The sequence below is a fragment of the Dendrobium catenatum genome, unplaced genomic scaffold, assembly GCF_001605985.2.
Source record: "Dendrobium catenatum unplaced genomic scaffold, ASM160598v2 fragScaff_scaffold_685, whole genome shotgun sequence".
Classification (NCBI taxonomy): domain Eukaryota; kingdom Viridiplantae; phylum Streptophyta; class Magnoliopsida; order Asparagales; family Orchidaceae; genus Dendrobium; species Dendrobium catenatum.
Window position 1 is genome coordinate 3,828 of NW_021319147.1, and position 14,026 is coordinate 17,853.

Consider the following 14,026-nt stretch of genomic DNA (forward strand, 5'->3'; position numbering starts at 1 on the left):
TTATTCCTGAGCTATAATAATTTTCAAATGTGCATAAATTTTCTTAACTTTATGCTTAATTGTTACTTAAATTGCATGGAGTTTTCCTATCCAGATTTCCAGGAGATTGAAGATTTCAACTATGAGAGATGGCTGGCTAAGACTTTGAAGTTTTCTCATTTGGAGGCTTTTAAAGAATTTAATTTTTATTATCTTTTTTTTTTCAATGTATTTAGAAAGAGACTTAAGGCTCATTAGATTTTATTTTATTTTTGTATTTTCTTTTCTTTAATGTATTTTCTTTTTATTTTAGTTGAGCCTCTAGTCTCTTTTAAGTACTCTTTGTAATCGTTTTTTCTAATAAACGCGTAAGCCCCTATAGTGGGTTTTAACCAAAAAAAAAAAAAAAAAACCCTAAACCCTAAACCCCTAAACCCTAAACCCTAAACCCTAAACCGTAAACCCGAACCCCGAACCCCGAACCCCGAACCCTCAACCCTAAACCCTAAACCCTAAACCCTAAACCCTCAACCCTAAACCCTAACCCCTAAACCCTAACCCCTAAACCCTAACCCCTAAACCCTAAACCCTAAACCCTAAACCATAAACCCTAAACCCTAAAACCCTAAACCCTAAACCCTAAACCCTAAACCGTAAACCCTAAACCCTAAACCCTAAATCTTATTGAGTTTCTTTTGGAAATGCTGGAGATTTTTTGTATTAATGAGCTGTTTACTGGGTTTTTGTGTTATAATTATCAAATTACTTTGAGATTTTTGGTATTCTTCTGTTCTATAATTGAATTATTTAATTTTGAGCCTATATTTATATTATTCATATTATTATAAAAGCTTGGTATAACTTTTTTTCCTGAGTATTTTTCAGTTGTTGATGACAATTATTTGTTGGAGCAATATTTGGTTTATCAAATGCTTGAGCTGATGAAGAATATTAAAGGCTTATGTATCATGTGTGCGTATGTTTTTGGTGGTATTGAAGAATCTTTTGGAAACTTCAATTGTTGGTGTTCGCTGAGAAGTTTCAAATTAATTGAGAATGTTGTTGACTTTATAAGTTGGAATTGGCTGATAAATTTCCAAGTGCTTGAGCTTTTACAGATTTTTCAAGATTGGTGGCTTATAAGGAACTTCATTTTTATTGTCTTTCATAATTTGTATCTAGTTAGAGACTTTAGGCTCTTTAGATTTTATTTTTCTTATTGTAATTTTCTTTTCTTTTAGTTGAGCCTTTAGTCTCTTTAAGGACAATTTGTAATTGTATTTTTAAATAAACGCGTAAGCCCCTATAGTTGGTTTTAACAAAAAAAAAATCATAAACCCTAAACTCTAAACTCTAAAACCTAAACATTAAACCCTAAACCCTAAACCCTAAACCCTAAACCTTATACCCTATACCTTATATCCTTAACCCTAAACCCTAAACCCTAAACCCTAAACCCTAAACCCTAAACCCTAAACCCTCAACCCTCATCCCTCCACCCTCAACCCTCATCCCTCCACCCTCCACCCTCAACCCTAAACACTGAACCCTCAACCCTCAACCCTCAACCCCCAACCCCAACCCTCAACTCTAAACCCTCAACCCTAAACCCTCAACCCTAAACCCTAAACCCTATTAGGAATATAAATATCATTTAAGAATAATATATTTATAATTAAATATATTTATATATTTATAATTTAATATATTTAAAATAATATTATTAAAATAATAAATAAATTTATAATAATAATATTTTATATTATAATTCATATAATATATGTTATAGGAAATTATTAATACATATTGTCCAAATTTGTAGCCCAACTAAGCCTAAATTTGAAGCCTAAATAAGTTCAAATTTACATTATAAACTATTCATGCAACTTTTTAGTTCCACATCATAGAAGGAGTTTGAAGATTTTGCTTTGAATTTTTTATAAAGTGTGAAGTACACTTTTTTTGCTGAACAAATTATGTGAGTTATTTAAGATATCTTGCATATAATATGATGAAATTAATCATCATATTTAATAAAAGTATTTTAAAAGTTAAAAAATTTTAATAAACTAAAATGTAATATTTAAAATTTAATTAAAACAAAAATAAATATTTTTTCTTAAACCGATCGTTTCTTTCTAACTCCGACCGATTTAGCAGTTCCTCGGTTGAACCGCTAAACTAAAATAAATAGCTAATCAAAATATAAAATAAACCTAATAAAATAAAATAAACTAAACTAATAAAATAATAAACCAAAATAATAAAAAATAAACTAAAATAGAATTAACTAAACTAAAAATAAATAATAAACTAAACAAATAAAATAATAAACTAATAAAAAATAACTAAACTAAAACCCAAACCTAAACTAAAATAAATAAATAAAAATTATAAATAAACTAACTAAATAATAATAATAATAATAACAAAAAAATTACTAATAATAAACTAAATAAACTAATAATAATAACTAAACTAACTAATAATAATAATAAATAATAATAATAATAAACTAAAATAACTAAACTTAACTAAACTAATAACTAATAAAATAACTAAACTAAACTATTAATAAATAACTAACTTAACTAACTAATAAACTAAACTAATAATAAATAAATTAAAATAATAATAACTAATAACTAAACTAAACTAATAAATAATAATAATAAACTAAATAAATAAATTAAACTAAACTAATTATTATAATAATAAACTAATAAATACAACTAAACCTAAACCGAAAACCCAAAAACCTGACCGGAGGGGCTGGTCGAGCGTTCTCGGAGTTCTTGGAGCGTCTGCAAGCGATTTTCGTCTTCCTTGTCGGAGCGATCGGATTTTGGTAGTGAAACTGATTGGTTTTCAATTTCTTTCTCCTTCCTCCTTTCTTATTTCTTATTTTGGATTTAGTTTTGCTATGCCGTTGGGCCTTTTGGGGTTTCGACGGAGGTTTGCAATTATGAAGATCCGGCTCGGATCTTTGTAAATAGAGATAAAACTATGGATAAAGAGTATTTTTCTTGTTTCAATTACTCGATTGAACTTATGGAAGGAATTAAATCATCTTCTAAGGATGATTTTAAAGCTGATGGTACGATGGAATCGATTATTTTACCGAATATACCTAAGAAGTTTTACTTTCCCAACTCAACTCGATTTATTGCTGCAGTCTTTGGAGATCACTTACTATTTCTATATATGGGAGTTGATTAAGGGAAGCTCGTCAAACCTTTTTTTTTAATTAAAGGAGCTATTTTTCTGTGCAATTGAGCTCAGGTGGTCTCTTGGCGATTATGTTCTCTATGGTTCTGTTTTTTGATGAAACATAGGATTCCTGTCTGACATTTTTCAAATGAGGAAGCTGGGAATAAATTGTCGTTCCTCAGCTGCTTTAGAATTTCTGGCGGCATTTGCCCTTTTTATGTAGAGAGAGCATATAGGTTAGGTGAATAACAAGAACTTATTAATTCTTACCTTTATTCCTTTTTGTATGGGAGATATTGTCATCATATCATCGAGCGAGTAATCTTGGTGCAACTGAGATGGGCAGTTTGGATGTGGGATCTCTCAGTCTGTCAACATCTCTGCAAGCAAGGTATAACTTGTTGCTTGAATTGAGCACTTCTTATGATGATTAATTTCTATGCGCATGAAGTTGTGGATGCATTTTACTGTTGGATTTCCAATATCAGCATTGTTATTAGTTATAAAGCTTTAGTGTTATGCCATTGAGTGTAAGGATGTTTCTAGCGACATTATTTGGTAACATTTTTGGGTATCATGTATATTTTTGTATCAAAATAAATGCATGGGTGTTTTTGAAACATAAAAAACCATTTATGCCTCAAAGGTGACATTGTAATTCTATGTTAGAATATATTACCTAGAGAATGACATTTATCCCATTTTTTTCATTATCATGTATTTATATTAAAAGCTTGATGAGTTTCGGATTAAGCTTATGCCCAAAGAAAGGGTTCAAATTCACATAACACCAAAAGAAGAGTCAATTACAAGCTAGTAAAACCCAGCAGCATTGAACATCAAAGTCTTTAAACTGTACAATATGAAAGAAAAATAAATAAAGGCTAGCGTTACAACTCACAATACTGAGAATTATGCTGATGAGGACATACGACATTGGAGAGTTTACTAGAGAAGAGACAAGAGATCTACGACCATGATACACTACTTTATTTCTAAGATATTATTTGTATTTAATTTATTATTGTATCTTTTTCAATTTTATCCTCACTTGAGGGAATAGGGTCATGTGCCCCCAGGGGACACTTTTATCTTTTGGATTTACTATTGTATTTTGGCTATTTATAGCCCCCTCATCTTCTTTGGAGGGGATGATGAATATTATGAAAAGAAAATTATGCAATTTGTGTTTTGAGAGCTTGAGAGTTCTTGTGAGTGTTGAAATCCCTAGGTGAGGGCAACGTACTACCCATCAGCCGCAGGAATCGTCTGGGCTCATGGTCCCTCTCCTCCACAATCGTCCCTCCTTTCTCCTAGCTGCCTGACACCCTCCCTCTTCCTCCTAACCGCCGGTCCAACACCCACCTCCCCTCCTCATAGCCACCGGCCCAAAGCCTTCCCCTGCCTCCTAACCGCCGGCCTCCACCTCTCCTCCTTTCCAGCAGCTAGCCCAAAGCCCCTCCCTCCTCCTAGCCGCCGGTTTAAATTTGAAATTATTTCCTAAAATAAAGAAAGTTATTTTAGGAAAACGATCAATTCATGCTTTATTTGAATTTTAAATAGGAGTTTATTTAAATCTCCTTTCCTATTTTAAAGTTTCAAATCTAGCAATCCATAACTCCTCCCATTAAATTCTTTCCCTAAACCTAGCCGCCAGCCATACCTTTTCTCTCAACTATTATTTCCTTTCCAACTTGGGTACCCAATCTCACCAACCATCAAGGATCTGCCCCTTCTTTTTCCCTCTTTATTTTGGAGATTCAAAATTCAAATGTCTCAAATTAATTCCCCAAATTAATGCTGCCAATAAATCTCAATCCATTCGAATTGATTCTTGATTTAAATTGCATGCTACCTAAGCAAGATAATTAATTCAAATTTCCTCTAATTGCTGCCCCTATATTAATTTGGCCACTAAATCCGGAATTACTCCACCCCCTCCCTCTTCCCCTTTCCCCTTTTTTGTTTTTTTCAATTAATTGTCTCAATCAGTTTCTCCAAATAATTTTCAGATTTGGAGGATTTGAACCACACAAGATTGTTGTCCAAAAATTTCAGCAAGGCCGCCCTGTTGTCCCGCTATTCAGAAGATCTCCCTTTGCTGTCCAAAAGTTCTAGCACCCCATAGTTTGTTATCCACTCATGAATGGCCGATCTGGTGCTTGATCACTACTTCGTATTTGACCATCAAGGATTAATCGACATTCATCGATCTCTATTCTTCGATATAGATTAGAAGAATGACTTTTCCGTCGAAGAATACATGGAACGAATCCTCTTCTCCCTTGCAACCGCTATTAATCAACATCAACCTCCTATTCAATGGCAACTCTCTTCTGAATCCTGACGAAGGTGAACTCTCCTTCGAATCTTATTTCTTCTTAGTCATCCTCAATTGTGGCATCATGAAGATTATGCAAGCTTTCTCCGCCTAACCAATTATTAAGAGTGTGAGTGATGGACCTTAATAGTGACTAGTCTAACTGTCAATCTATGGATTTCTTTTGAAAACCCCCACGTGATGCAAAGCTTGATTTGAATTGGTTATTTTGTGCTCCTAACCATTATCGTGTAATCAATTGCCTAAGCTAATCATCACTTTATTGTTTTCAATCTTCCATTTAAATCGTTAGAAGTTGAATAATTGTTCTGACTCTTCATCAAGCGTGTAATTCCATAATTTAACATCAACCCACACATAAAATTCTACATCATATGCATAATCCCAATCTTCAACAAATGTATCCCAACAATAACATTCTTATTGCTTGGAAAGCTTTAGAGTCATGAGATTGAGTGTAGGATGTTTCTAGTGGCATCAATGATTGACATTTAAGCAATGGATTGCATAGAATTTATTTTTATCAAAATAAATGAATGGATATTTCTGGGGTTTGAAGTTACACAATTGAGTAATGAGGCGTATTCTTTCTGTGAGTCAAGGTGTAAGCGTAGAGGCATTTTAAGGTGTAAACCAAAATATTAAATCATTAAATTAAGAAAAAATATGAAATAATAGGTAAAATATTAACACCGAAGTAAGATATTAAACTAAAATAATAAAAAGTTAAAGTAAGGCCATTAAAAAACATACAAGGCTACAAAAATGATAATGAAATAGTCTCTCCTTGTTCTAGTTCAACATAAACAAGCAATCTTGGGTCATAATTTAGGAATTCAATATTCCTCCTCTCATCATTTAGAAAGTCTTCTTTAGAATTACTATTATAATTAATTGCTTTATTTCATATTTCATACTAAAAATTAGGAAATGAGTTTCCAATAACAAGAGGAGAGGCGATGGAGGAGAAGCAGTGAAGGTGTAACAGCAACAATGGCAGAACAATGATAGTAACGCAAGAGGATAGGGTGCAGGCGTGAGGGTCTTACGTCTACGAGTTTTGTTTGAGTATGTATAGTAATTAGGCTTAATTTAATATATAAAGTAAAAATAAAATTTAAAATTTCGCTACACACTAATTTTTGAGGTTTACGCTTTTTTAAAATTGCACTGAGTCATGCCTTTAAGTGGGCCTCACCCCCATTAAGGCTTACGCCTCATTCTTTTATTTTTTTTCAAAATTGTGTTGAGGCGGGCCTTTAATTGCACAATTTTAAATCATAGATATTTCTGAAAGTAAAAAAAAAATTATGTACGACTTAACTATGATGTTGTAGTTCTGCTAAGAAGAGGATATATCGATTAGAAAATGACATTTTAATCCATTTGTTTTTTTTTTTTATCTATTTCATGCTCCTAAAGTAAAAGCTGCACAAGTTTCAGATTAAACTTTTACCCAAAGATAGGTTCTGAGTTGATTAAGAGAACTTTCTTTTGTGCAAAATAACAGAAGAAGAATCCACTACAAGTTGTTATAGCCTAGCAACATTAAACATCATACAACCTTACTAGATGAAAGAAAAATAAAGGAAGGTTAACATTACAACCCACAAAAATGAGAGTTTTGCAGGATAGTAATTTGCAACAAAAGCGCATGCCTGCCACAACTATAACTTATCTGAGACCGAAGCAATATTGACATTAATCAAAGAGAAATTCCCTGCATGATTTTTTTTTTAATTTTTTGATGTGTCCTCTTGCTTCTTTGCAAGGATTAGCACTTTAATAATTTGGAAGTAGAGCTCTTCTCTTTTGTGTAGTAGGAGGCATATACACACCTTGGAATAGTTTAATTTGTTATTGAGTGAAAGGCTAGGTGAACCCTTCTCAATAATAAAAATTACCAATAAGAAATTAAGGTCATAGAAAGCCGCACCAAAACTAGAAAATTGATGAAAAAAATTAAAAAAAAATGCAACATAATCTTGCCGAAGTTCTAGTTGGTGAACAAATCTCCTCTATAATTTGTTAATTCTTATTGACTTTTTTTCTTTTGTCATGGATGTTCTTGCTAGACATTTGCAAGAGGATGTACCTTGTCGTATGCTTTATGGTAATGATATTCTTCTTGTTGATAAGAGTAGAGAGGGAGTTTATGAAAAACTTGAATTATGGATATCAATCTTAGTGTTTAATGGTTATCGTTTGAGTAGATCTAAAACTGAATACCTGGAGTATAATTTTAATAGTAATAGATGTAGTGGTAGGATTGTGACATTAGGTGATCTAGTCATTAAAAGAGTCCACGTTTTAGATATCTCAAGTTTATTGTTCAAAGCGATGATATAATTAATTGGGTTATTATTAGTAGAATTGAAGTTGGATGGTTGAAGTGGAGGAATGTATCAAGCCTGTTGTGTGATGGAAGAATACCTCTCAAACTTGAGGGATAATTTTATAAGATGGTGGTGAGACCTGCAATGCTTTAATTGCCAACATTCTAAGTTAAGGGTTGCAGATATGAGGATGCTTTAGATGGATGAGTGGCTTTACACTTAGAGCCAGAATGTGAAACGAGTATATATGTGAAAAGGTTGGAATAGCTTCAGTGAAAGATAAGATTAGAGAGAATTTTCTTAGATGGTTTGGTCACATAAAATGTCGACCTTTTGATAATCCTATTATAGATCCAGCTAGGGGTGTAAACGAGTCGAGTAGTGGCCTTATCGAGCTCGGCTCATCAGTTAGAACTTCGGCTCGAACTCGAGCTCGAGCTCGAGCTCGAGTTGAGCTCAAAAGACAAGCTCAAGCTCGACTCGTTGCACTGCAGGTCGACTTGTTAAGCGACTCGGGCTCGACTCGTCCGATTTTCCCTCTCATGCATTTCGAATTCCTGTTCTATCTCGTTGAGCGCACGCGTCACGAGGTTAGCTCCATCACGTCGAACGCACAAGGCATCCACTCGGTCCCAAGATTCGCTCCATTCGGTCAAGCGCACGCACTTTTGCCTCGGTTTGCACGTGCATAGGTCAAGCGAACAAGGCCCGAAGGCCCTTTTCTTGCAACTCACGTGAATACGCGACTCCTGCTCGGTCCCTACGGTCTGGTCCGCCACCCTCTTTAGTCTTCTCGCTCAGTCCCGAGGTCTGCTTAATATATTAGGTTTTTTTATATTATTTTTTTAATTGAGTCCGCTCAACGAGCTTGCGAGTTAAGTTTGGCTGTGCTCGAACTCGAGGTCATATAATATACGGGCTCGATTATAAGCTCGAACTCAACTCGTGAGATCGATAAGTTCGGCTCACGAGCCCATAAACGAATGGAGTTCGAGCTGGCTCGCGAGTCAGCTCGGCTCACTTACTCCCCTAGATCCAACCTATGTTAGGAAAGATAAATGTTGAATTAAAAAGACTTGATTATAAAGTCATGATCATAATGTATTAACGACTTGATTATAAATTATTAAAATAATATTTTACTAGATTTAAACAAGAATTTGACTCTTAATAGGAAACAATTGAGAAAAATGATTAATGTAGCCAATCCCATGTAGTGGGATAAAGGCTTATTGTTATTGTTGTTGATTTTTTTACTTTTGGCATTGTTGATCCTAAAGTAGGCAAAATTATTGATTTCTAATAATGTGTTTTTTTGGGTTAAAAAAGTATCTAGTACTCTGATTGGAAGAGGATGCAATCTCCATAAAATCAACGAATTACAATATGAAATTAGGATGAAGAACACACATAAACTCTTTTTATTGAAAGATATATAAAAGAAAATAGTAAGATACAGTTGGATCTTCAATTGGAGACGAAGATCCGGCTCTCCCAAATCCCTAGCCGCCGGCTAGAGCCCTCTCAAAAAAGACTACAACAAACACAAATCAACTCCACCCAAAATAATAGCATAGTTAGCCTTAAATAGGTTCCCCTTAATTCCCTTCCAAATCAACCCTCTTTTCCTAAATAATTTCCTCGTAGATTTTGAATTCAAATTAGATGTTTCCTTAAATAATTCCCTCCCAATCGTAATTAAAACTTTCCTAAACAATCCCCCTGCATTCCTCCTCCCTTTCCCTAAATAATTCCCTCTTAGATTTTGAATTCAAATTAGGTCTCTTACCCTAAATAATTCCGTCCCAATTATAATTAAAACTTTCTTAAATAATTCTCCATTGATTAAGAACCTTCCTAAACAACCCTTGATTAGAAAATTTCATACTTCCCTCCCAATCAAATCAGCCACATTTCCCTAAATAAATATTACTAATTCCCTCCCAATTTTTGTCTTATATGATAAATAATTAATTCCCTTTGAGTTCCCTCTCTCCTTGCCCACACTATTGGGGCCAACAGTCTCAGCCAATCCATTAATACTCCCCTCCCAAAGTGTCACATTCTCTTTAAGGTGAAACGAAGGAAACTGCTGTTGAAGCATTGGATGAATAGCTCTGGACTAAAAAACATTAGGTCAAATGATCTTTGCCTCCCACATCTCCCTAATCAATCTCTCTATCTCATCCTTCCGGAGTTGGGGATAATGGTCCAGATGAACATGATAGGAAATACTTGAGTTCGCAAGCAACCCTAAGGTAATACTTGAGTTCACAAGCAATCCTATCCCAAGTGGGTGAACAAACGGCAACGAAACTGCGAACTCAAGTATTACCAACACTTGAATTAAGCCCAATCATGGGCCCCAAGGCTTCTGCCCCCCTCTTCCCCCTTTCTGCCCCATGTGGTGTCCGCCTGGAATAAGTAAGGACCGATCCATGTTGGACCGGTCCAGTCGGCCCAGGAGGGGCTGGCCTAACATTACTCCCCTCCCAAAGACTCACCTTGTCCTCAAGGTGAAATGAAGGGAATTAATCTTTCATTCATTCCAATGGCTCCCAAGTAGCATCGAAATCGGGAGGCCTCTCCATCTAATCAGCACTTCTTTGTTGCCCTCTTTATTTGATCTTACTCCTGTAATCTCCAGTGGTTCAAAGATTACTTCCAAATCCTCAGTCAGTGTAGAAGGTAATTCTGCACTAACTACATGCTCCCCTAGAGCTCTCCTCAAATGAGACACATGGAAAATTGGGTGCATGGTGGCTGATGGGGGTAACTTCAGTCGGTACGCCACTGCTCCAATTCTATCCAAAACCTTATAGGGGCTGAAGTATCTCTGTGACAATTTCTCGGTCCTCCTCACCACTGCCTCTGCCTGTAAGGGCGTAGTTTTAGGAACTCCTCTCCCACTTCAAACTGCATGTCCCTTCTATGTGAGTCCGCCTGCTTTTTCATGATTTGTTGTGCCCTCAACAGATGTTTCTTCAACTCTTCCAGCACCTTTTCCCTTTCCACCAAGTACTGCTCAATTGAAGAAACTGGTGTGCTTCTGTGAAACCCTTAAACCTCAAGTTATTTTTGGAATTTTTTTTTGTGCAGTTAGTCTGTACGAACTGAACAAGGTGCAGTTAGTCTGTACGAACCGTCAGTTCGTTTGTACGAACTGAACATTTTTTTTTTCCAGAGCCAATTGTCCTGGGACAAAAATAAAATATTGTCCGTACGAATGTATTCTGAGGGCATGACAGAGCCAATCGTCCCAGGATGAATGTAAACTTTTGTTCGGACGATCGTAAATATCTTTTTAAGCACGATTTGTTCCGTTTTGAAGAGAGTGAAAGCGGAGAGAGAAAGAGAAGGAAAGAAGGAGAAAATCTGTGTTTTGGGCGTATTCGATCCGTTTTCATTCGACGACGCAGTTAGGAAAGTTGATTGACTCGAGGTAAGGCACATTATGCCTTTCTCAATTTTTCGAAATGTGAGTTTTCACAAATTTTCTGATTAAAATTTTGTTTTCGTTAGCAAAAAATGGGTATAACTTTGCATCAGTAAAACTTTTACCGCGTAGCTTTTGGTATGTCGCAGAGATTATGGTTTTGCACGTTTTGAGTATTTTTTGGAAATTTTGCACCGGGTATTTTGAATTCTGTGGGTTTTTTATCGAATAGAAAAGTATCTGGATTTTGAAAAATGTTGCTTCAGTACAATAAAAGATTGGAAATATTGTTTTATGCAATCTCTGGTAATTTGATAATTTTCTGAAAGTATACATTTTTTATTCATTGGCTTTCTGTTGTCTGCCGCTATATGAAAAAGGTGAAATTTTGATATGTGCTCAATTACTCCGTATTTGTTATGATGTGATGATGTGATGTTTTATATGATTGAATAATATCAGAAGGAAGTTATAAGGGGTTAGAATCCTTCGAGATTCTGTCTGTGTTAGCGAAGGGAGGCATGAGGGGCCAGAATCCTTTAAGATTATGTTTGGGTCCGAGAATATGAAAATGAATTCTGATATGATAACTCTGTATATCTGGTATGTTCTGGTGTTGTAAGCACAAATGGAGGTATAAAGGGTCAGAATCCTTTGAGATTCTGTCTATGTCAGAGAAGAGATGCATAAGGGGCTAGAATCCTTTGAGATTCTGTCTGGGTCAGGGATATGTGATTTGAAATATGATTTGAAATCTGATTTGAAATGTGATATGAAATGTGATTTGAACAATTCTGTTATATGAATCCGGTTCAGATCTTCTGTATCTGTTATTTGATTCCGTCCGATTATTTAATTTTTGTACGATATTCTGAATTCTGTCTGTTTATATGATTTCTATTAGAATATCTGAATTTTGTTTGATTCTCTGAATTCTATATGAATATCTGAATTAAAGAATAGTTTGCTATGTATTCTGCCTTGAGATTTCAGTTCAGTGATTATTTGATTTAAAATGAATTATTTTTAAAGCTTATGTGAATTATTTTGGAATGAGAGAATCTGGGAATTTAGATCGGCTAGTGTGATATTGCTGAGCTATTAGCTCACTGTGGTTATCTTCATGATTTTTAGGTTTTGGGAAAGAGAAGGAAGTTTTGGACTAGCCACATCTTCATGGTTTTTAGGTTTTGGAAAAGGGAAGGAAGTTTTGGACTAGCCGTTCAGGATCTGATTTGAAGTTATAGGTATTTTTGTACTTTTGATTTTTGTATAGTCATGACTGGTTTACTGTTCTGTTCTGAAATTTCTGCTTATAGCCATGCACTGTAATGTATGTGATTATTTTGAAGAATGAGAAGAAAAAACTTATGGATGAGTTTTCGGTATATTTGGATGTTTGTAGAAGCTCCGTGGTTTTGTATTTCATTGTGTATTGGAAGAAAAATCTGAAATTAAATTCCAGAACTAGATCCTGGGGTTATCCGTCGTAACTCAACACGATAGGATCCATCCTGGTCGGGTTGGGTCGTGATAGCTTCCCCTCCAATAGTGCACTAGGTGTGGGGGATCTCTTCCATACATCACTTTGAAAGGATTCATCAGAGAAGCAGAGTGGTACGATGTATTATACCAATACTCAACCCATGGTAACCACTTCACCCACATTCGCGATGTTTCAGAAGCAAAACACCTCAAATAGGTCTCCAAACTTCGGTTTACTATCTCCGTTTGCTCGTCTGTCTGTGGACGGTGGGTGGTGCTCCTTTTAAGAGTAGTTGAATAGCTCCCTCCAAAACTAGCTGAGGAACACTTTGTCACGATCAGTCACAATGGATTCAGGGATCCCATGCAGTCTAACCACCTCCCTGTTAAATGCTGCTGCTACTGACACCGCGGTGTAGGAATGTCATAAGAGGATGAAATGTGCATACTTACTAAGTCTGTCAACCACCACCATAAATGACAGTGAATCCTTCTGATCGTGGTAGGTCGTCTATAAAATCCATGGAGACTTTCTCGTAGACTCGGTTTGGAAGTGCCAAGGGTTGTAGTAATCCTCCTGGAGCCATGGCCATGTATTTCTTTTTCTGGCTCACTTCACACCTTGCTACCATCTCCTCAATATTTTTATGCATCCCCTTCCAGTAAAACTCAGATGTCAGCCTTCTATAGGTCTTCTGCACTCCCAAGTGACCTCCCACCGCATTGTCGTGGAACTCCTGTAACAAGTGGTTAATATGTATAGAGGTTCGTGGCATCACAAACCTTCTCTGATACAACAACCTCTCCCCCTCCATATAGTAACCAGGGTGGCTACTCTGGTCTTTCTTTAGATCCTCCCTGATCTTTTGCAACTCTCCATTCAACATGCTTTCTTCCTTGATGGCCCCCCAGTCGACCATCAAAGGTTTAGACACTGCCAACTCCTGGAGCTCCCCAACACACCGGGATAAGGCATCGGCTGCTTTGTTCTCCAACCCAGGCTTGTACTTGATCTCAAAATTATAACTTAATAGTTTGGACAACCATATTTGATGCTACTAGGTCACCATCCATTGCTCCAACAGGTACTTCAAGCTCCTCTGATCTATTCGGACGATGAAATGTCTACCCAAAAGGTAAGGACACCACTTATGAATAGTCAAGACAATGGCTATCAACTCCCTCTCATAAACCGACTTCAATCTGGCCCTTGTGGATAGCACTTGACTGAAGCACGAT

At 35.7% G+C, this 14,026-nt stretch overlaps 1 protein-coding gene across 1 annotated transcript in view; it reads left to right on the forward strand.

The window, feature by feature from the left end:
• Positions 1 to 2,722: 2,722 nt before the first annotated feature.
• The window catches only part of LOC110109064 (ferrochelatase-2, chloroplastic-like), a 63,459-nt gene continuing 52,155 nt past the window's right edge, over positions 2,723 to 14,026 (forward strand). The window contains exons 1-2 of the mRNA XM_020839960.2: positions 2,723 to 2,827; positions 3,483 to 3,580. Coding sequence (XP_020695619.1) covers positions 3,528 to 3,580 — 53 coding nt within the window. The 5' untranslated portion in view covers positions 2,723 to 2,827; positions 3,483 to 3,527. The remainder of the gene's footprint in view (positions 2,828 to 3,482; positions 3,581 to 14,026) is intronic.